Source organism: Equus asinus, chromosome 21 (genome assembly GCF_041296235.1).
Source record: "Equus asinus isolate D_3611 breed Donkey chromosome 21, EquAss-T2T_v2, whole genome shotgun sequence".
NCBI lineage: Eukaryota > Metazoa > Chordata > Mammalia > Perissodactyla > Equidae > Equus > Equus asinus.
This window is the reverse complement of record NC_091810.1, coordinates 41,416,606-41,437,984: the sequence shown is the minus strand read 5'-3', so window position 1 is coordinate 41,437,984 and position 21,379 is coordinate 41,416,606. Positions and strand designations below refer to the sequence as shown.

The 21,379-nt window shown below is 38.9% G+C and overlaps 1 protein-coding gene and 1 long non-coding RNA gene across 9 annotated transcripts in view; one reads left to right on the top strand and one right to left on the bottom strand.

Annotated features, from left to right (window-relative positions):
* Positions 1–21,379, bottom strand: part of CFAP20DC (CFAP20 domain containing) — a 227,470-nt gene that overhangs the window by 10,472 nt on the left and 195,619 nt on the right. For all 8 annotated transcript variants that reach the window (XM_014868752.3, XM_070492613.1, XM_044754526.2 and 5 more), the window contains one exon: positions 2,822–2,916. In XM_014868752.3, the coding sequence (XP_014724238.3) occupies positions 2,822–2,916 (95 nt within the window). The remainder of the gene's footprint in view (positions 1–2,821; positions 2,917–21,379) is intronic.
* On the top strand, positions 7,117–21,307 carry LOC139041417 (uncharacterized). Its single transcript, XR_011496509.1, has 3 exons — positions 7,117–7,336; positions 8,544–8,683; positions 11,213–21,307. It is a non-coding gene; the product is annotated as an uncharacterized lncRNA (long non-coding RNA).

The following is a 21,379-nucleotide window of genomic DNA, read 5'->3' as shown; positions in this document are numbered from 1 at the left end:
AAGTTTAAGACCCACTGCATAAGGTGATCTATAACTTTTAATTGCTAAAATGTATGGGTCTAAGTTCAGTACTCTCATTGTTGAATTTCAGAAATATACCTAATATACTAAAAAATTGGAATTGCGGGAAAAACTGAAAGTCAAATTTCAGTGAATTACCTTACTTTTTTTTCAAGATTGTTATAAGAAATGACTAGTTGAAGAACATTTCTCTCCCTCTTTTCCTCCCTTTCTCCCTTCTTGTCTTCCTTCTAATGAGAATTCAGCGAGTAGCTAATATACGCCAGAAATTGCATAGGGTGCTGGGGATCCAGGAGGGAGCAAACTGACAGTCTCTGCTACTAAAAACTCATAGGCCACTGAGGACAAAATAATAGAGAAGGAAACATATCATGAACTACAAACTGTGGAAAGGCCGTGAAGAAAATGTACAAGGTGAAGTGAGACTGACCTACTGAGATAAGGTCGTCTAGAAGGGCCTGTAAGAAGGTTAGCTAAGAAGCAAACACCTGGGCCTGGCAGCCCCGCCATCCAGCGGTCTCCTCCTCCGTTCAGCTCCTTGTTCCCTTGGCCTTGCCCCATATCTGGCTGACACAGTAACTGTGTCCCTCTGGCACTCACTCCCAGGGGGAAGTGTGGCCACCGGACATTTCTGACAAGCGTAGGCAGGAAGGGAGGCAGGTCCAGGGCTGAAACAGGTGACCAGAGGTCTGCCTTTTTTTCCTTAGAGAACTTAAGTACTTAGTCCTTGAGATATTTTAAGTTGTTTCTTCTAGAGATCAGGAACTCTCAATAGAAAAATGATTCTCAGTTCCTGATTTTTATATATTATTGAGGAGGTAGTCTATTTACTTGGTTCAAAATCAAAAAAAGTCTAAAAACACTGGCTGGGTTGTGGGACCAGGCTGCTTGGATTCAAATCCCAGTTCTGCCAGTAACCAGTTGCGTGACCTTGGGCAAGTTATTCAAGAACTTTGTGCCTCAGTTTCCTTAGCTGTAAAAAACAACAACTACACACACACATAGTACTTTCCTCAGGGTGTTGCTGTGAGGGCTACATGTAACACTGAGCACAGTGTCTGACATACAGTAAGTGCTAAATTAATGGTATGCAACAGAAACCCAGAAAGAGTCCCAGACTGCCTAGAACCTTGCCTCCCTTCTCCTTCTGCTGATAGAAACTGGATACCTGAACCCATTATTCTTCTTTGACAAACACTTTATAAGAACAGATGGAAACACTATCTCTATCTAAAAGCTAATAACTTGTAAAGATTAACCAAATAGGAAACACTAACATTTGATGGTATTAATTAGCTACAAACTACCCAAGCATATCAGAAACTGGGAAAGGGAAGGCTGATAAAAATCTAGGGTGACAGCAGAAGGGTGCCAGATCTGGTTAACATTGGCCAGAACATTTCTACAATCTTCTGAATTTAATTTGTTAATTTGCCCTCGATGGAAGTTCTGTTTACCTTCAACATAATTGAGTTCCTGCTGTCAAAACATCACTTTGCAATGGCGACTTTAAGACATCCTTTCAGCCACTTATCACTAACATATATCTTGGGTGCCTTTGCTCAAGGACCATGCTCTCGGTTCCTGTGGCTTATTTAGGACATTTAACATAACGTATTATTTGTTCCCTCACAGCAAGGTCTCCTCCTGACAGCCAAGATTCTATTTTTCTGTCATAAGTAATTATAAATGTACACCTCTAAAAAGATTCCCAATTTGAGGGGCATAATCTATTTCGAGTAGTAAATCACAGAGACATCTCCATCCCTTGGGCGGCCAAAATGTACAACTCAGATGTATGAGCTCTCACTCTGAATTCTCCACACCTGAAGAAAAATGGGATGCTCCACTTTCTCCCTGGGGCAGTTAGGGAAAAAAACACAAGAAAATTGGCACCTTTGTTGGAAAAATTTATATTGATTTCAGTTCCTTTTTTTTTTTACTTCAGATATAGCACTTCCATCTTCAAAATCCAACTCGGAAAACTGTCTCAAGGAGTCCCGCTCTGAGGCTGTCACTCCAGTTACGTACTGTAGATTCCCCTCCACCCCTCCCATCTCAACCCCACTGTTTCCACCAAAGATCCTTTTCTGTTCCTCCTCTGTGGACTCCTGACAATCATGTTCCCTGCTCACAACCTGAAACTAACGGTTCATCTTTATAGCTCTCACCAACAAAAGGGACCTCAGGCAAATTTTCATTCCTGCTTCTTTCTACTTTTTCCATTACTAACACTACTTACGGTAGCTCCATGCCAGCCTTTGCTTTAATGAAAAGGCCATATCTCTGTATTAACGAAGACACGTATCTCAGTGATGTTGGAGTGTTGGGTCTGCTTTACAATAATGCAAACAGCTGGCATTTGGTAGGCACTATTCTAAGTGCTTCCTATATAGTATACCTCATTGAATCTTCCTGAAAAACTTTCAGGGGGGCACTGTCTATTATTAGTCTTATTTTACAAATGTGGTAACCAAAATTCATAGCGGTCACACAGAAGGAATTGGTACAGCTGGAATTCAGATGAAGGTCAATTTGACACCAAAGCCATGCTCTTATATTTTAAACTATATTTTTCCCTGGGATTAACCTTTAGAAGAACAAGGACAATTTCTTTCTATTATTTTTAGTTGCAAAGAACCTATTATTCTATCAAATGAGGCAAGGTTACCTCATGTTGGTGTGTGTAGGCCTAAGTGATCAGCATTTAATAAAAACAGTGGCACCTCAAAGTGACTGATGTTCTCTATTTATATTAATTACTTGTATTTTTTATGCATAGTGTTTTTCATATTCCCACCTTGAGCACTCAGACTTCCAGAAGAATCTGGATGCTGCTCTGCTGGCTGTTGACTGGGAGGAACAATCGGTGGGCTCAACATATTTAACCAGTCCCTAAAAAGAAAAAAGAAGAAAGTAAATGAACATGTCTCTAATTCCATATAGATTTTACCTTTCCCCTGAATTTTTAATTCCCTGGGGCTTCCACAAAGAAACATTTTCTCTCCTTCATATTTAAGAAAGACAAGATGTCCAGAAATTAATACTTAGTTTAATAAATCAGTTAATATAGAGTCAGTCACTTAATTAATTAGTTGCTCAATAAGTACATCAACTAAATAAAGATGACTATTCCTCTCAAAAGTTTATTATTGTTATTAAACTGTGGCACACTGTTCCTCTCACATAAGAGAATTATTTCGATAACTCAGGAGAAATGCAGCAGAGATAAAGCTCCTTGCGATCTTTGGGTAAGAAAGTCTGACAAAGTCACATGTCATGGATGACAACATTTCACAGGGTGATTCAAAACAGAAGTTGGGGGGCCGGCCTGGTGGTGCAGCGGTTAAGTGCGCACGTTCCGCTTCTCAGCGGCCTGGGGTTCGCCGGTTCCGATCCCAGGTGCAGACATGGCACCGCTTGGCAAAAGCCATGCTGTGGCAGGCGTCCCACGTATAAAGTAGAGGAAGATGGGCACGGATGTTAGCTCAGGGCCAGGCTTCTTCAGCAAAAAGAGGAGGATTGGCAGCACTTAGCTCAGGGCTAATCTTCCTCAAAAAAAAAAAAATAAATAAATAAAAAATAAATAAAGAAGTGGGCCTTGGAGCAGTCATGGACCAGCCACAATGGTGGGAGTCAGTATGAATTAACTCAGGGCTTTAGAGCAGTGGAAGGCAAAAGAGGGGAGAATGAGGGAGCTGGGCCCTTGAGTGAGCCATTGCTTCAGTTCTCCCATTTCCAAAGGGGGCAAAACCACTCCAGAAAGCACCTCCTACCTTCCCTGTCCATCTGCCTCCAGTTGCCAACCTCATTCCCCAAGCTCCTTCCTTTCCTTCCTCCTCCAGTTTTTTCCAGTCTTCCTGTTCCCTCTAGTAGATACCCGTGTGGGTGTGATGCAAGTGGGTGACATCTGGAAGGACTGAGTCACTGTGTCTTCTACCTCAAGCCTTTCTCATCTCCACACCTGCTACTGAGCTTCTTCAGCAGGGAAGGGAGCAGGGAGGGGAATGTGAAGGATTTTCCAATGTGAATTCTAGTTCTTGCATTGACATTAGCAGTCTGTATCATTTACCTATTCTTTTCAACAGGAGCATAGCCTCATGGCTAAACAATTTCTTCCTAAATTTGTGCATTTCCTACTGTCTTTATCTACAATGGGAGACAGTCTTAACCACTAACTAAGAGCACTGGCTCTCCAGGCCACTCTCAGCTCTATGCTTCCAAATGTAAGAACTTGGCCAAGTCACTTAACATCGGAGGCCTCATCTATAAAAAGGAGATAATAATAGTACCTCAGTTTTGTTGTTAGGATTAAATGAAAAAAAAAAAAGATGAAAAACATTTGGCTTGGAACTGGGTACTGCACTCAATAAATTTCAGCTATGCCCACCGTCATCTTCATTATCAATGAAGATCATAGTGTGGCTTTACCAACAATGATAAATCAAGGTAGGAATTGGATTCAGTTGGAATTAAACCAGTAGCTCTTCCTGTATAAAAGATATCTTAATGTAAAAGTTACCCAATTGCTATTTGTAATATTTTCAGATACTTTCAGTCACTGCTCACCTTAGCTACCACTAGATTATGGCTAGCGAAATAAGCAAGGTGAGCACGCTGTGTAATGGAATTTCATAATAACACATTAAGGGCATCAGAAAGGATTTGTCACAGACTTCCAAGCTAATGGGGCATTTTCTGATAAGCACCTTTTATTTAGTCCATTTAATTATGGTAGACCAAAAAATTCCTACATCACAGAAAATTACAAGGTCACATACAAATTACCAGCCTCGCGACCTCATTACTCAGTAAGAATGATGGGGAGCAAGGATGAACAAGAGAAAAATAATACTATCATATGATGACACCCTCATTGACAAATTAAAAACTCTGCACAATGGCAGAAGTAGCTCCTATTCATTGTCCATGGACATGGGGAAAAATGTAGGTGGGGGTTGTTGTGTGACTGTTATAAAAGGCAAGACATTCACTTTTTAGGCGAATGATCTGATTAATGTTTTTACTTTTCAGCAATAGCTATGGAAAATACAGGGTTCTTCTTTTTGTGATTTTTTTGGTTTGTTTTAAAATAATTCTAGGTTTACAGAAAAGTTACAAGAAGAGTACAAAGACCCCAAATATCCTTCACCCAGATTCCCCAATTTAAAAATTTTATCACATTTGCTTTCTGTCTCTCTGTCTATCTCTCTCTCTATCAATGATCATTTCTCTACCTAAACAGGGGTTGGCAAACTGTGGCCCACGGGCAAAGTCTGGCCCACTGCCTGTTTTTGTACAGTCTGCAAACCAAGAATGTTTTTCACATTTTTAAATGGTTGAAACAAATTAAAATAATAATAACGCTTCACGACACGTGACAATTACATAAAATTCAAGTTTCAGTGTCCATAAATAAAGTCTTATTGGAATACAGCCATGTTCACTTGTTTATGTATCATCTGTGGCTGCTTTTGTGCAACAATGACAGAGTTAAGTATGTGTTATCTGGCCCTTTACAGAAAAAGTTTGACGATCCCTAGTCTATAACCACGGGCTCATATGGATTTCTCCAATACTAATACAATAACACAGATTCATTCTCATCTTTCCTCTTTCCATATTTGTAACTCCCTTCTGACAGTGAGGAACCTGGCTCCCATTATTCTCACATATTTACTTATTTTCTGAACTATAGAACATGCCAAAAGTAGTTTCAGAATTCCTAACCAAATGCAACAAAATAACCAACAGAAAACCCCAAACCTACTCTTTATGGGTTCTTTTTATTCTTTAGTCAAATTGCTATGTTCAAAATTTACTTGGATTAGTTCTTTCCCACTCCTCTTCAGTGTGGTTATATTGTTCATTTGAAATATAATCAGAGCCATCTGCTTCGGTTTGTATTACATTTTTCCCCCTCCATTTTTGTTGATTTTTATTACTTTTGTAGTTGTTGAGTATGTAAAACATTAACAGTTCAAAAGTCAAAACTACACAGAAAGGCATAATCAGCTAAGAGTTACATTTCCTCCATCTCTTCCAGTCTGTTCCCATCCCCTCGTCACTTTCGTGTCATCCCCACCCACCCCACCGAAAGTAATAAATTTCATTAGTTCTGGTATCTTCTTTATGTTTCTTTTGCAAAAAATAAGCAGATACATATCTATTTTTTTATTCCTCTTTTTTTCTAATACAAAAGGTAGCATATTATAATTCCTCTTTTGCACTTTTCTTTTTTCAACTTAAAGCATATCCTGGAAATCATTCATACTAGTTCAGAGAGCATCCTCATTATTTTTTACAGCTGCACAGTACTCCATTTTGTGGACGTACCATCACTTATTTCATCACTTTCCTATGTTTGGGCATGTTTTCAGTATTTTGCGATTACTGCAATTAATGTTGCAATGAATAACCTTGGGCATATCTATTTTTGTATACTTGGAAATATATCTTTAAGGCAAATCCTAGAAGTGGGATTCCTGGAACAAAAGGTTAATACTTCCTTGATTTTGTAGATATTGACAAGTTCACTCCACAAAGTTTGTACCCATCTGCATTCCCACCAGCAATGTATGAGAGTGTTGGTTTCTCCATAGCCATGTCACAAGAATAGGTTGTCAAGTTTTCAATGCTTTCTAATCTGAGAGATGAGGACAGGTATCTTAAAGTAGTTTTGATTTGCATTTGTTTTCATTATGAGCATAATGAGTGGAGTTGATTGTCTTTTCATATGCATAAGGCCATTTATGTAATATATATGTAAATGCATGTGTGCATGCTACATATATATATATATATATTTTTTTGTCTGTTCATGTCTTTTTGACTCTTCTTCTATCAGATTTTTTGTCTCTTTCCTTTGCTTTATCATTTGTGTTTGCTTATGATTTTTTTTGCGATGCAAAAGTTTTTTAAAATTTTTCTGTAGTCAAATGTATCAATCTTTTCTTTTATAGCCTTTGTATTTTGAGTCATAGTATATGGTGTGAGTTTATTCTGGTGGAAGGTGCATCTAATTTTATCTTTTAAGAATGACTGCAGAGTTCTTGAAAGCGATGCTATTTTAACTCAACCTTCAGAAGATTTTATACAATTAAGAAATTTTGATCAAAGCAACTTGTTTGGCTTTTTACTAAGTAAGCATTTACAAAGTATATTTTGAAAAAAAAGGTTTCATGTTAACTATAAAATATGGAAAATATTGGGCTAAACAAAGCTAACTAGGGCTTTTTCTTGCAGGACTTCTGAGAGCCTTTAACACACTGTGAATCTCCCGAGAGGAGGACGGAGTACGTGGCACTGCCCACAGGTACGCATCTGGAACTGTGACATCTCTTGGGATCATGAGTCGACAGACCACACCTTGAGAAATGATGCTTCAGGTTATACCATTTCCCATCTTGGTGACATTGTTTTTGTTTTGTTTTTATTTTACTTTATGTATATTTAATAATTTCATTTTTTCAAGAGCATTCTTTTTTTTCTTTTGGTGACTTGTTAATAAGCAGAAACGTGTAGCCTAGCACCTGTTTCTTACATGTTTACATTTGTACATGTGATATTTAATGCTAATCCATTGCCTTGACTTTTGATCAATTCCTTTAAACCTCCATGCCTTCCCAACGGCAAGCAGCAATATCTAACGCAGAGCGAGCTGTAGCTCAGGCTCACTCCCAGCATGTCAGCCTAGCTTTAGCTCTGAACCGTTTCCTTGGCCTGCTTCTTATCCTGGCTACCCATGCTCCAGAATCTCTTCTCGCTCCTTGTTCCACCATTTCCATACTTGCCTTGTCCTCTGTACTGAGTACCCTGTTTTCGTTGCTTTCCTTGGCTGTGCCCATAATCCTTTTCTCCCAAAGACTGACTACGTGTCATGAAGGCCTCTAGCTCAATGGGTGGATAAACATCCTCTTCAGTCAGGCCTGCGCTCTGAGCATGCTCTGGGGCTGCTTCTTCCTCCTCCTTCCCCTCGTGGACCCAAGCAGGCCTCCCACCCCTGCCTCTCCTCTTGAAACTGGAAGGGACTTCTAGGCACACCTATACATGCTGAGTACTGTCACCAGAAGATGTGTTTAAGAGTCAAGACAATGGATTCACGTTAAATACCACATATAAAAATATAGCGCAGATGAAGAATAAATACCATCTTGTGAATTTTCACAATGGCCAGATTTACCTAATATTAAAATCTTGGACAAATAACAGTACCACACTGTTTTCATTACACTTGCATGCTAGATTTTTAAATGAGGCAGTACGCATTAACTGAATTAGGTATTTTTATAACTGAGGATAACGTCCTCAGTTAAGATAGACTATGGTTTCAGTTCCTTCATTTAAAAACGAGATTTTGTTTACAGGGCAATTTTACATACATTCATTTCATTAATGTGTTTCCTATAGATACTTTACATATGTGTGCACACATATACACAAATACATGATGTGAGAGCCAGAGTTAGCTTAATCACCTCTCTACATATATGGTAATCATTTACTAAACTCCTATGTTCCAGGTCCTGGGGAGTCAAAGAGCTCATGGTCAGAAGGAAGGAGAATCCTAGCTAACAGAAAATGACACTACAACACGGGCTGTACACAAAGGCTGCTGTGGGCTGACCAGATCATCCACCGGTTCCCTTGAAGGCATTCGCTTGTAATGAAGCAATCTACAATTTTGTATACACTTAAATCTTTATTTGGGGGAGTAATTATTTGAGAAATCTAAAACATAAGAATAATGATTATATAGCTCTCATTTATAGCACTGAGCTATCCTAAACCTCTGGGTCAGAGGAGGCAGCCCAGTGATATTCAGAGGATCTTACATTAGGAATCTGGCAATTTGCAGCAATTTCTATCCAATGCTTAATGATGTTTCTGATTTGGTACCAGCGTACATCTCTAATTCACTGAAAGAAGTTTGGGTTTTAAAAATCTGCTGCTAGGGAACAGACTGGGGAGAGGACTGGGAAATATCTCACTTTGGGGATGATTCACAGATTCCTTTTAAAAGCTAGTGAAAACTACTTTTCCATAAAAATGTACATAAATACCAAATTTTACTTCCAATTTCAGGAGATCAGAGATCATCTGAAGCCCATTCATGGACTTCTGGGCCCCAAAATTAAGAACTTCTATGCCTTGGAATATCTTGAAGATGTTTCTAGTAGTGTACAATCAAAAAAAGGTTTTCTGTAAAGGGCCAGACAGTAAATACGTTAGGCTTCATAAGCCATACAGTCTCTGTTGCAACTTCTTAACTCCGCTGTTGTAGTGTGAAAGCAGACATAAATAAGTAAACGAATGGGCATGGCCGTGTTCCAATAAGGTCTTGTTTACAGAAAAAAATCCCGCAATGGGCAGGATTGGGCTCACAGGCTGTAGTTGAATGACCTCTGTCTCAGAGGAAGGAACTGTGAAGTGGGATATTCTCAAGGCTCTTATTAAAATTCCTGTCAATTTTCTTTCTACATGAGTCCACCTTCCTCACCATCTCTACTTCCACCACCAAAGTCTAAGCATCTTGCCTCACATTATTTGTAGCAGAAGCTCTTAATTGATCCCCTCACAGTCATTCATTCTGGCTTCACTTCTCTGTTCTTCAACTGTGGCCACAATTCTAATCTGATTATGTCAATCTCTTATTTAAAACCCTTTAGCGTGATTGGGACGCTACTTCTGTACTTGGGGGAAAGACCAGAATCTTTGCTCTGGCCTTCGAGGCTTTGCGTAGACTAGTCTCTATGTATTCTTCCACCCTCATCTTGCATTATTATCCCCCTCACTCACTATGCTCAGCCACACTGGTCATCTCTCAACTGCTGGACTACGCCATGCTCCCTATCACCATGGGGCCTTTAGCCAGGCTGTGCTCCCTTATCTAGATCATGCTCTCCCCCTTGGCTCCTACCCTCCCTTGGCCTGGTAAAATCATACCCAACCTCCAGATTTTGGCTCAAGCATCATTCTCTTGGGAAGTCTTCCCTGACACTCCCTCTCCAGTCCAGCTGAGTTCTTGTTACTTCTTCTAATAGAGTAACTGTGATCCTCTCATTAAGAGCTCTTGCCTCAGCTCATAATTTCACCCTCATTTGTTTGATCATTTGATGAATGCAGTCTCCCGCACTTGACTCTAACTAGCACCTAGCATGTACCTGGCCCAGAGTAGGCAGTTCCTCAATATTTATCAAATACATGACTATTAAAAGAGTCTCTTTGTCAGTTCAGAATACCAAGTGCGACTCGGTGTTGAAAAAGTTTCCACAACAATAAATAATGCTGCTGTTGCAACCCACTCTGTATTTTCCCTCAATCTTGCTCTTTCTTCACCTGCCAGGAGCACGCTATTGTTTTCTTATCATTTGCTTGGTACACACACAATTTTGGGTGAATCTGGGACACACACCTTGCTTCTCTATAGCCAAGACAGAAAAATTTAATTTTCTGCCTCAGAAAACAGAACGCTGGTTCAGAAATATGTTTACTGGTATAAATAAATTAAGAAAATATATGTTTCTTTTTTTTTTTTTGAAACTTAAACATATACAAAGAGCTCTCAATAGCTTCTCTTCATAGGATTCATCTCCCATTTGAAGCAGGAAGCTCAAACCATAATTTGGAAACACAAATTGGGAACTTTTGCATATCTCTTAAGATGGACTGGAATAAGTATTAAGATGCTATTGTTTAATTATGGTTTATTTTCCACAGAAGGTCTCTAACCAGATTCTCACTGTTGGAAGAACAACCCCCATCTAAGTTTTGGAGGTTGTCTTCTACAACATTCCCAGCAGGTGGTTATCTAATCTATACTTGATTGTGATCAATAACTGCATACCTACTACTTACAAAGACTACATTTCATCTTCAAACAGCTTTGACTGTTAAAAAGTTTTTCCTCATGTTGAGGCAAAATTTGTTTCCTTTTCATCTCTACATGTTCTCCTACTTTTACCCCTTGGCACTTCTAAGGAACAATTCTAATCTCTCTTCAAGACATAGTAGTAGAGAGCTAAGGGACTGTCAGTCCAGAACTTCTTTCTCCCCTTTTCTTTGGAACAGCCACCTCTAACCACATGGCTTTCTGGGAGTCACCATCTTCTTACATGAGCCCACAGCCTCAGTTGACTGGTCCAGAGGTGGACATCTGACCTAATCTGGGCTAATCATTGTGTTTCCTTAGGACTTCTAAAGCTGGATCTGAAAATGAGAGACAATCTTCAATAAAGAAGGAAGCCAAAAGAAGTGAAACTCAGATGCCACTGGCTGCCATATTTCCTGTCACATAGAGGAAGATAGTATAAGAAGAGAATGAGGAAGCTTAAAGTCTGGATTCTGGGAATGAAACAGTGTTGGTACTACTGAATGGTACCACCTCATGGGAAATTGGGGAGATGAAACCACTTTGGGGTGGTATAGGAGTCTGGTTTAGCACATGAGGAATCTGAGGTCTTGGTAGTTTCTCCAAGAGAGAGTGTGCTGGAAATATTTAGGGATCCATTACTAGGTCTTAGTTTTAGCTCTTGAATATGTTGACATATCTTCAAACTCATTGCCATCATCCTAGTCTGTGCTTTTAGAATCTCTCCCTTGTTCTTCTCCCAGCTAATCTGGATTTCCTCTAATCCAATCCAGAATGAGCCTTTCAAAATTTCCCCTAGGGCAAAATCCAAAATCTCTACATTGGTTTAAAGCTTTGCAGGGACTGGTCCATACCATCTATACGGAACATTTTTGTGCCTTTCCCCAACTGTCACCACCACACTACTGCCAGGCTTCAGAGGAGAGCCACATTCTTTTCTCTCTTCTCATAATGGCCTAGTGTTATAGACTGAATGTTTGTATCCTCTCCAAATTCGTATGTTGAAACCTAATCCCCACTGTGATGGTGTGTGAAGGTGGGGCCTTTGGGAGGTGCTTAGGTCATGAGGGTGGAGCCCTCATAAATGGGATTAGTGCCCTTATAAATAAGACCCTAGAGAGCTCCCTTGCCCCTTTTGCCATGTGAGGTTACAGTGAGAATATGACCATCTATGAACCAGGAAGAGGACATGTGACCAGACAGTAAGCTCCCTAAGGCAGGTAATCATGTCTCTCTTCTTCACCTTGGGCTTAACATGTATTAGATGCTCAATATGCGTTCATTGAATGAATGAATGAATGAGTACTTGTAGGAAGGCCGGGGCTGTAAGAGAAAGGCCTACAGGTGAGAGTGAAAAGATTAGGGAATGGATGAGTCCTCTGAGAAAGACCTGGTAGAGAGGAGGTCAGGAGAACATGCTCGGAGAGCAGAGGAAGGAATAGAAGGAGCCAAAAAGGGCAGCTAGTTGAGAATAATATGAGAATTATTCTTCCCAGACATTTATTCTCCTCCCCTCCTAAAAGTGCTCCCAGAGGATATTTACATTATGGTGACATGTGGAATAGAATCCATTTCTTCCATTGCAATAGTTGGGAAACACATTGCATAAACAAGTATTGTATTTTCATCTCCCATCAATCCATGTTTCTTTGGAGACATGCAACAAACACTCATACAAAAGGGAAGAAGCTCTTTCTTTTTCTGGCCTCTATAAAATCACCTCTCCTGCCCAAGTCTTTGTCAGAAAATCCATAAAACAGAGAGGACCCACCTCCCTGCAAGTGCTCAATGCTCCAAGAAATCACAAAATTCATCAACTTCTCTTAAGCTATTAAATACGCTTCATACTTTCTCTGCAGAACAGAATATCTTTCCTGTTTGGGAGTATTTTCCCTCAGGTTAAGAAAATATTAATGACATATCATCTTGGGACCATTTTGCAGACACTGACTCATTAAATATGGCAGATAATTCAACTCTGGAGGCACAAATCCAGGCATCGGCCATGAAATTCAACTACAACATGTGAACAGTAATATCCTATCTACTTGAGAGAACATATAAAAAGCTGACCCCTTCCTTGCCTTCTCTATACTGTTATCAGCATAGCTGCTTTATAATTTTACATGGAATAGATGCTTATTGAGTCCCTGCAGTGTCATAGACTTTATGCTGGGTACTGAGGAGTAAGACATAATTCTGCCTTTGAGGAATTCTGGCTCCTGGAGACAGATCGTTAGACCAACACTTAGAAGAAAGTGAAATAAGTTTTGTTAGATAGAGGTAAGACCAGGGAACTGCTTACAGTTAGGAGAAGGGTTCAGGTAAGGCTTTCTAGCAAAAGTGATGAAAAAGTTGTTCCTGAAGGATGAGAATAAGGCAGCATGATAGAGAAAAGATGGAAGGATATTCTAGAAAGAAAAGCATGCACTACAGCAGAAAGGTGTGGAGAGCTTGGGGTAGCCCCAGCAGTGTGAAATGATGGGCACTGAGTGCACATACGTGTTGGATGATGAGAGTGTAGTCAATTGCTGAAGAAGACAAGGGGTCTTAGATGGCAAACTAAGGAGTTCCTACTTTATTCTGAAGGCCCTGGGGATCTATTGAAGAATTTTAAGCTAGAAGAATCTTGGATTTGCATTTTAGAAAGATCATAGTGGCAGCTGTGTGGGGAATGGACTGGTGGAGAATAAGAGAGGGGCTAGAAAGATCAGTTAGGAGTTTGTTGCTGTATAATCTAGGCAAGAAATAACGGCGTTATTTTGGAAATCTAGTATATATGTGTATGAACATACATATGAGGAATACAAAACCTTCCCCTCAATAAAATTCATTTCCCATTGTATCAAAATAAGGTTGTAGTGTATAGAAATTTGAGAAGACATCTTATTTTTATCATCCTGTGAGAGTGAAGTTCTCTAGAGATGGCAGTTTGCCTCAAGGATCTTCTACTAATAAGGAATATTTTAGATTCTTTCTGTGTGTCCCATATACTTTTTAAGTCAAATTCAAATAGTTGTTGAGGGTCCATGTGCCCATTGCTGTGTTGGATATATAAGGATACTGAACAAATACAAGACATGGTCCCAGAAAAGTAGGCAAAGATATGAACAGGCAGTTCAGAAGAAAAGACATATAAATGCCAGCCTCTGCCCCCCATATGAAAAAACATTTGACTATGTATATAATTATAGAAATGCAAATTAAAATAATGAGATACTATGGACATACAGCAGCTTGGCAAAAGTTCTAAAGTTTCATGAAACTCGGCGTGAGCTGGTAGGTATGTAAATCAGTGAGCAATTAGGTAATATCTATCAAAATTACCTTTTGACCAAGTAATTTCCCTGCTAGAAATTTATTGTAAACACATACTTGCCCAAGCTCACAAAGATATGTGCATCAGGATGTTTATTACAGCACTCTTTACAGTAATAAAAAGCTGGAAACCCCCTAAATGTCCATCGACAGAGAACTGGCTGAATAAATTACGGTACAGTCAAACAAGGAAATAATATCCGGCAGTTAAAGAAGAATGTGTTCATTTGTATGTACAAATGCAGAAAGATATCCAAAACTCACTAAAAATCTAAAAAGCAAGTTGTAGAACAGTTTAGTCTCATCCCATGTATATTGAAAAAATATATAAATAAAACATTTTCTTGTATACGCATAGAAGGTTTCTGAAGGATGCCGGAGAAACTGTTAACCGTCATCACACCTGGGAGTAGGAATGTCGAGTTGGGGTGAGAGGAGTAAGACCTATTTCTCACTTTCTATCTTTCTGCTCTGCTTTCTCTTTTAAAGGCAGATTCTTTCTCTTTCAGGAGCTTCTAATTTGATGACATCTATAAGAAAACTCTTCTGAAATAAGGCTTAAAAATACCTTTAAAAAAGTGTTTTAGGTGACAAGCACTTACTGGAGACAGGAGTCTCAATTGGTCCCTCAACCAACAGAGAAAGAGAGAGGAAAATGGGTCCCTTCCTCATGCCAACATGCACCATCTGAGCTGATCCTAGCAGCCTTCCCCATTGAAAATATCAACTTCAACGATGAAAGCAGAACGTTTGGGTCTTTATAAATGTTGGTAATGTTCCTAGAAATTGTCAAGTTCTCATTTGCATAAACAACAGCTGCTTTATCTAATGCTATAGATATGACTAAAAAAAATAAGTGGTGGCTTATTTATTTTTTTTTAACGCATCAATCCATGAGCCTGATTATTAAAACAAAATGATTCCTGGGCTGAAATCTGCAATGTCAGGTCTGACGATTCAATGATATAACTTCACAGAGAATGGTTACAATGGGAAAGTTGGAAGATGCTCTATAAGAGAGGGGAGGCCAGGCTAAAAGCTTAGAGGGAACACACACACATTTTTCATTCTAGATGTGTTCATGAGAGTATGTGAAAAGAAGTTTAAAATTATGTTTTAATCTTCTTTTCAAAGTATTTCTTTTTTTTAGTTGCTGGAAGATAAAAGGTCTCAGCATCATGGAAAACTAAGCAATGACTCACTTATCCTTTACCTTGCACTGGAGGGGAATCATTTTGGGGTGAAAATTCTCAAGGAAGTCAGTTTATCTCCTCAAAACAGAAAAAACTAATCAAGCATTGTCTGATTAATTAGAAACACTTGAAAAAAAATGCTATCAAGGCCTACAGCTGTAATCAATTTAATCAACATGCAGAGAGCCAATCTGGTTTTCTTGATTAACAAAGCTGAATGTTAAACAGAGAAGTGTGACATTGTAGTGCCATTACCTAAAGCTACAAATTGAGCATTTTCCCTAAACATTCAAAGTCAGGTCAGGATAAACTGAAAACTCTCTTTCTTATGATGAAGTCTACGGGCATGAACGTTTTAATTCTTCCCCTCGATATTTCCATGCTGGAAGAATAAGTTTCATTTAAGTAGTAGAAATGGGTAGTAACCTTCAGTGAAGACACACAAAAAATGAACCACCTGGAAAGATCACACAACTCTAAAATGAAGACAAAAAAGTGATGTGAGATTTCTCTCGGTTTAGTGTCATCCAAGTTGGTTATGGAATTCATCAGGAACAGACATGCCAGACATAGAGATGAAATTTTTCCCATTACATTTTTAAGATGTGAATGTGAAACGCATCTATATAGTGTCTGATGAGTAAACTGGAAAATTCCATTTGCCTATTTTATTTGCATGAAGTCAATTTAAATGTCAAGATGTCTAACGCAGGGTTGGTTTATTAATGGTTTGTTTCTTGCTCTTAAGAACCACAGTCAAAACTATAAAGTGATGATTATATTTTGTGTAGTCAATCTTCACAATACTGTCTGGAGTTTCACCTGTTAAAAGAGTAATTCTCAATATTTTGGGGGTAAAAATCTCTTTTTTGTGTGTGTTTGGAATTTAGTAAGAGCACAAATAAATACTTGCTAATCAGTGTCTTGCAATCAGATACTACATTTGTCGCATGTAATTTTACCAAAATAGTTTCATTATGGAAATATGTAAATAATTTACCTAAAAAATAAACTGAAAAGAATTCAGGTAATATCAATACCCTTCCCATTCATATATGTTTTTTTGAAGAGAAGTGGAAAGGAAAGAGTGTACATAGCATATCGAAGTCACTTAATAGGTGCTTGTGGAGTGAACTATTGAAGAATTAAAGCCTACTCACCAGTAATATAGTGTGCTAGTATGATTGTGGTTGGCCACTTTCCTCTCCCTCTTCTGAGAACCCTCCCTTCTTTCTATGGGCAATCCACTTCATGTGGTTTGCGGGGAGTAAGCCTTCCTTTACTTCCCATATAGGGGCAGGCATGAGACTCAAGCTAGGACAGAGTCTACTCTTGGACTTTTGCAGGGTTTATAAGCAGGGTCCTGACTCATGTCGATCAAAATGTACACATGTGAATGACAGTTATTGCGCATATTTTCCCAACAGAAAAAGAAAGGCTGAGAAAACTGTATGAAGCTGTGGTATTTCTAAAGAGGTCCTTTAGAACCTCTACATTTCTATGAAAGACACATGTTGTTTTACCCAGCAGAAGGAGGCACATAGAATGAGGACTTCTCACTGCAAATAAACACAGCATAATTGAAGATGCAGGGGAAAGAACTGTCTCCCCAGATAACAGGTTTTATCTTCATATCCTTGAGGAACATTAAAAAAATATCTGAATGTCTGCTCTATGGCACTTCATACTTTTGTTCTAGGCATTGACAAGCCACAATCCCTGCTCACATGGAGCTTACAGTCTAGAGGTAGAGACAGACAGTAAGTAAGGATACAAAGAAGTGAAGGGGTTCAGAATATACCACCCCAAAATATGCCACTTTGACATAAGGATTATTTTGAGCTGAAGGCAATGAGAAGTAGACACAAGAAAAACTCTCTGCCCTCCCTTCTCTACCAGGAAGGGTAGGACAATTCTTAATCATGGGAGGCAACTCTAAGCTATCACAGATGGCACCAGAGGAATCTACATAATAAATCTTAGTGACTAGCCCTTATCTTCCATTAGTTTCCCCCTATATATTTACCCTCCCACAATTTGCCACCTCTAGAAGATCAAAGTCCATTTCCTTCCTCTTGCCACTTTTTTACACAATTTACTGTTTTTTTTATTACGATGCTGTATAAGGCCAAGTTCTAACCACTCCTTGGAGTTACTCATCACTGAGTACTTCTGTGTATATGCACATTGGAGGTATTGATAAGCTCCTGTTTGTTTTTCTCTTGTTTGTCTTTTGTCAGTCTAATTTGCAGGGGAACCTAGGAGAGTAGAAGTAAAAAGTTTTTCCTCCCCATCAGAGGAATATTATTTCAGATAGCAAAAATTGCTATAAAAATTTAAAAATAAAAGAAGATTTAATGAATATTTCATATTAACAGCTCTAGCACAGAGTAAAGCAATAGGTTCTCATAAAAACTTCAACCTATTGCATACAGACGGATTCTAAATGCCCAGGGAGAATGGGAGCCACAGAATGGCTGATTTGGGGCCATCTCTGAGAGATGGATGTTTCTAATATAATGAGCCTCTCAGATGAACAAATTAAACTCACATTAAACCATGTTTACCAGAGAAATCCTACTGATGAGAACCCACAGACATTTTCAAGCTCCTACACATGCAGAACACTGTACAAGGAGTAATGGGGAGGCAATAGGGAATCAAAGAGAAAAATTCCATGGCTTTAGATTGACCACCTCAGCTTCTAGGATCGATTTCCTAAAATGCAGCAAGGTGTGGCTAGTCACAAAATCGGACACTAACATATCCCTATGCTGCATATCTGGATGAATGAGTGGCTAGGGTGGGACTGTAGCAATAGCAACAACTGTCACCACTCACAATAGAAAACACCTCAGTAATCCAGTGTGGAGCTGTTCACTAGACATGTATCTGGGGTACCAACCTAGAATATAATTTAAGTGGCACAGTTTGTGATTTGAGTTTAAATTTCCTTTTAGCCTTGCAACCTTTGGGTTAACTCTGTGCCTCTGTTTCCTCACCTAGAATATGGGAATAAAGGAAGTGACTGCACCAGGTTGCGGCAGGAACTAAATAAAGCAATACAGCCTATGGAAACTCTCAGCACTCATTGCCTGCTTCAGAGATGGAGTCAATAAGTGATAGACTGAGTAATAGTAATAGTGTTAGTAGTTAATATTATTAGAGATTACAGAAAAAGATTCACTCTCAAGCAACTTCATATAACACCTTTTACAGAGTTAGAAGACAACTGTGTTAAATACTTTGTAACTAAGTTATTAGCAAATCAAAAGCAGAAAACTTTGCGGCCTTTTCTAACTTTAACTAGAGAATAATTGCCTTAAAATTAGAATACAAAATAAAACCATCGAAACCTTTCTACGGAATGATACGACTTAACCGCGCAGAAAGAGTAGGTGGAGTTTAATTTAATGCTCTAATGTAGCTCTCTGGGCTTTTGTAAAGAACAACTACAGGGTATCATTTTCATCATTAAGTGTGTCAGGTTATCAGATGCCGTATTTATGTACTGATTTCCATTTTCTTTTCAAAGTTTGGTTATTCCCTTATGTTCTGTAGTCAAATAAAACAATGATATGCTAAAACGAAGGCTCTGTGAGGTGAATGGCAATTTAATTTTCCCCCAGTGTTGGCTGGTTGCACAAGAAAATAAAGAATGGAGGAAGTTGACAGGATCTTTAGTTGACTAGATTTATTTCCCAGCAGTTGCAGGGTGTGTTAACTGTAACATTTCAGTTAATGAAAAATATTGTGAGAGAACACTGATGTGGGTGATAAACAGACTTTTGAATAGATATGATGGTAAAATGCTATTTTTAAAAAATTGGGAGGAAACAGTCAGAATTCTTTTGTTGCTCGGACCATTCTACTGAGTAAATTGGGCTTCCAGGGAGGGCAATAATTCTTTCATGTCGCCAAGCTTCTGTCATCATCATAATTATTCAGGTGGTGTTACTCCAACTGCTATTCAACCTAAATATGGTCCTTGATCTATAGAAAGCTTACACGCTAAACTGCGAAGAAAAGAGACGAGATACAGAAACATTGACATACCAGAAAGAGCCAACTCACTCTGTTACACTAACCATTACACTAATGGTTCTTGTAGATAAATTCTTTTATTAAAGTGTAACGTACCCATAGAAAAGTGCACAAATAACAAACGTACAGCTTAACGAAGGATCCCATTGTGACCGCAACCACCACCTGGGCCAAGAATACAAGCTTCCCTTACTCCTCCTCCTAATCCTGACTCTCTTGGATGGGGACTTCGAACACTACTGGTTAGAACTTTGTGTGAATGGAATTATACAATACGTATTTTTCAGTTGTCTAGCTTCTTTCCCTGAATATTACATTGGTAAAATTCATGCACATTTTTGAGTGTAAATAGTATTCCACTGTGTGAATACATTACAACTTACTTATGCTTCCTACTATTGGAGGAGATGGGATTGTTTCCAATTTGGGGCCATGATGAATGCGTTTATGTTGGGAGGAAAACCTTTTTCCTCTTCCAGCTTGGGTCCAGTGTTTGGGGACCTGCAAATTAACTTACAATAGTCACATTAACAGGAGAAAAGACAGTTTATTTACACATGCACATGGGAGTTGCTCGTAATAAGTAACTCACTGAATAGCCAGAGATAAAAGTTTATATACCAACTTAACAAAGGAGGGTGGGGTTAGGTCTTCAATGGGAAAGTATGGAAGCTTCTATTGGGTTTTTTGATGTTAATGGGAATGGGCAGTCTGTCTTCATAGCAGCCGAATGGCAGCTGTACATTGGGAGGTTCTGCTTCAGTCAGATAAGGGAAGTTCAGATAAGACTTCTTTCTGCATCTTCTGGAGCTCAAATATTTTCACTGTAAAAATAATCTTTGTATCAGCTCTGGGGGTCTGAATGGATCCCCACAGTTTATATATGTTTTTGGGTGCATAAATGTATGCGTTCTACTGGCCATATATCTAGGAGGGTAACTGCTGGGTAAAAGGAAATGGTACGTTCAACTTATGTAGATGCTGTCAAAACAGTTTTCTGAAGTAGTTTTATCAATTTATACTCCTACCAGCTATTTTTGAGCATTCTGGTTCCTCCATCCTCACTAAAATTATTGATATATTTAGCCATTGTGATGGGGTGTAGTGGAGTCACAATGTACTTTTAACTTGTATTTCTCTGATTTTTTTAGTGACTCTGTGCACATTTTCATGTATCCACTGGCCATTTGGATACCTTCTTCTGTGAAACGCCTGTTCAAGTCTCTTGGCCATTTTTGCTTTCCTTTGGATTGCCTCTTTTTTCTTACTGATTTGTGGTTGTTTACATATTCTGGAGCCCTTCTTGTGTTACAAATTTCTTCTTCTACTCTGAGGCATGCCTTTTTACCTTCTTAAGTAGTGTTCTTTAATAAGTTCCTAATTTTAATATAGCCCAATTTATCAATATTTTCCTTTCTGGTTACTGAAATTTGAGAACTGTTTAAGAAATCCTTTCCTACTCCAAGGCTGTGAAGCTACTCTTTTGAGTTGCCTTTTAGAACTGCATTGCTCAATATGGTAGTCACCAGCCACAGGTGGCCACTGAGCACTTGAAATGCAGCTAGTCTGAATCGAGTTGGGCTGTGAACACAAAATAAACTGAATTTCAAGGATTTAATACGAAAAAAAGAATGTAAAGTATCTCATTAATACCATATTTCATACTGATTATGAAGGGACCAACAAACAATCAGAATGGCATTGTAGGGGAGGAAGACATTTCCTCTATCCAATGTGGGTTCATCTGGCCGGAGAACGAATTAAATTCACATGAAACAGAATAGCAAGAGAAAATTAAACAAAGATTTATGAGGAACCATGGCCCGGGGCCTTTCTTCCCGAAGGAAGAAAGGGCACTGAAGAAGTGGGGTACACAGAGTGGTTATATACCCCCAAACAGGGTGTTTCACATATGATTGAAATGTCCCTCCCA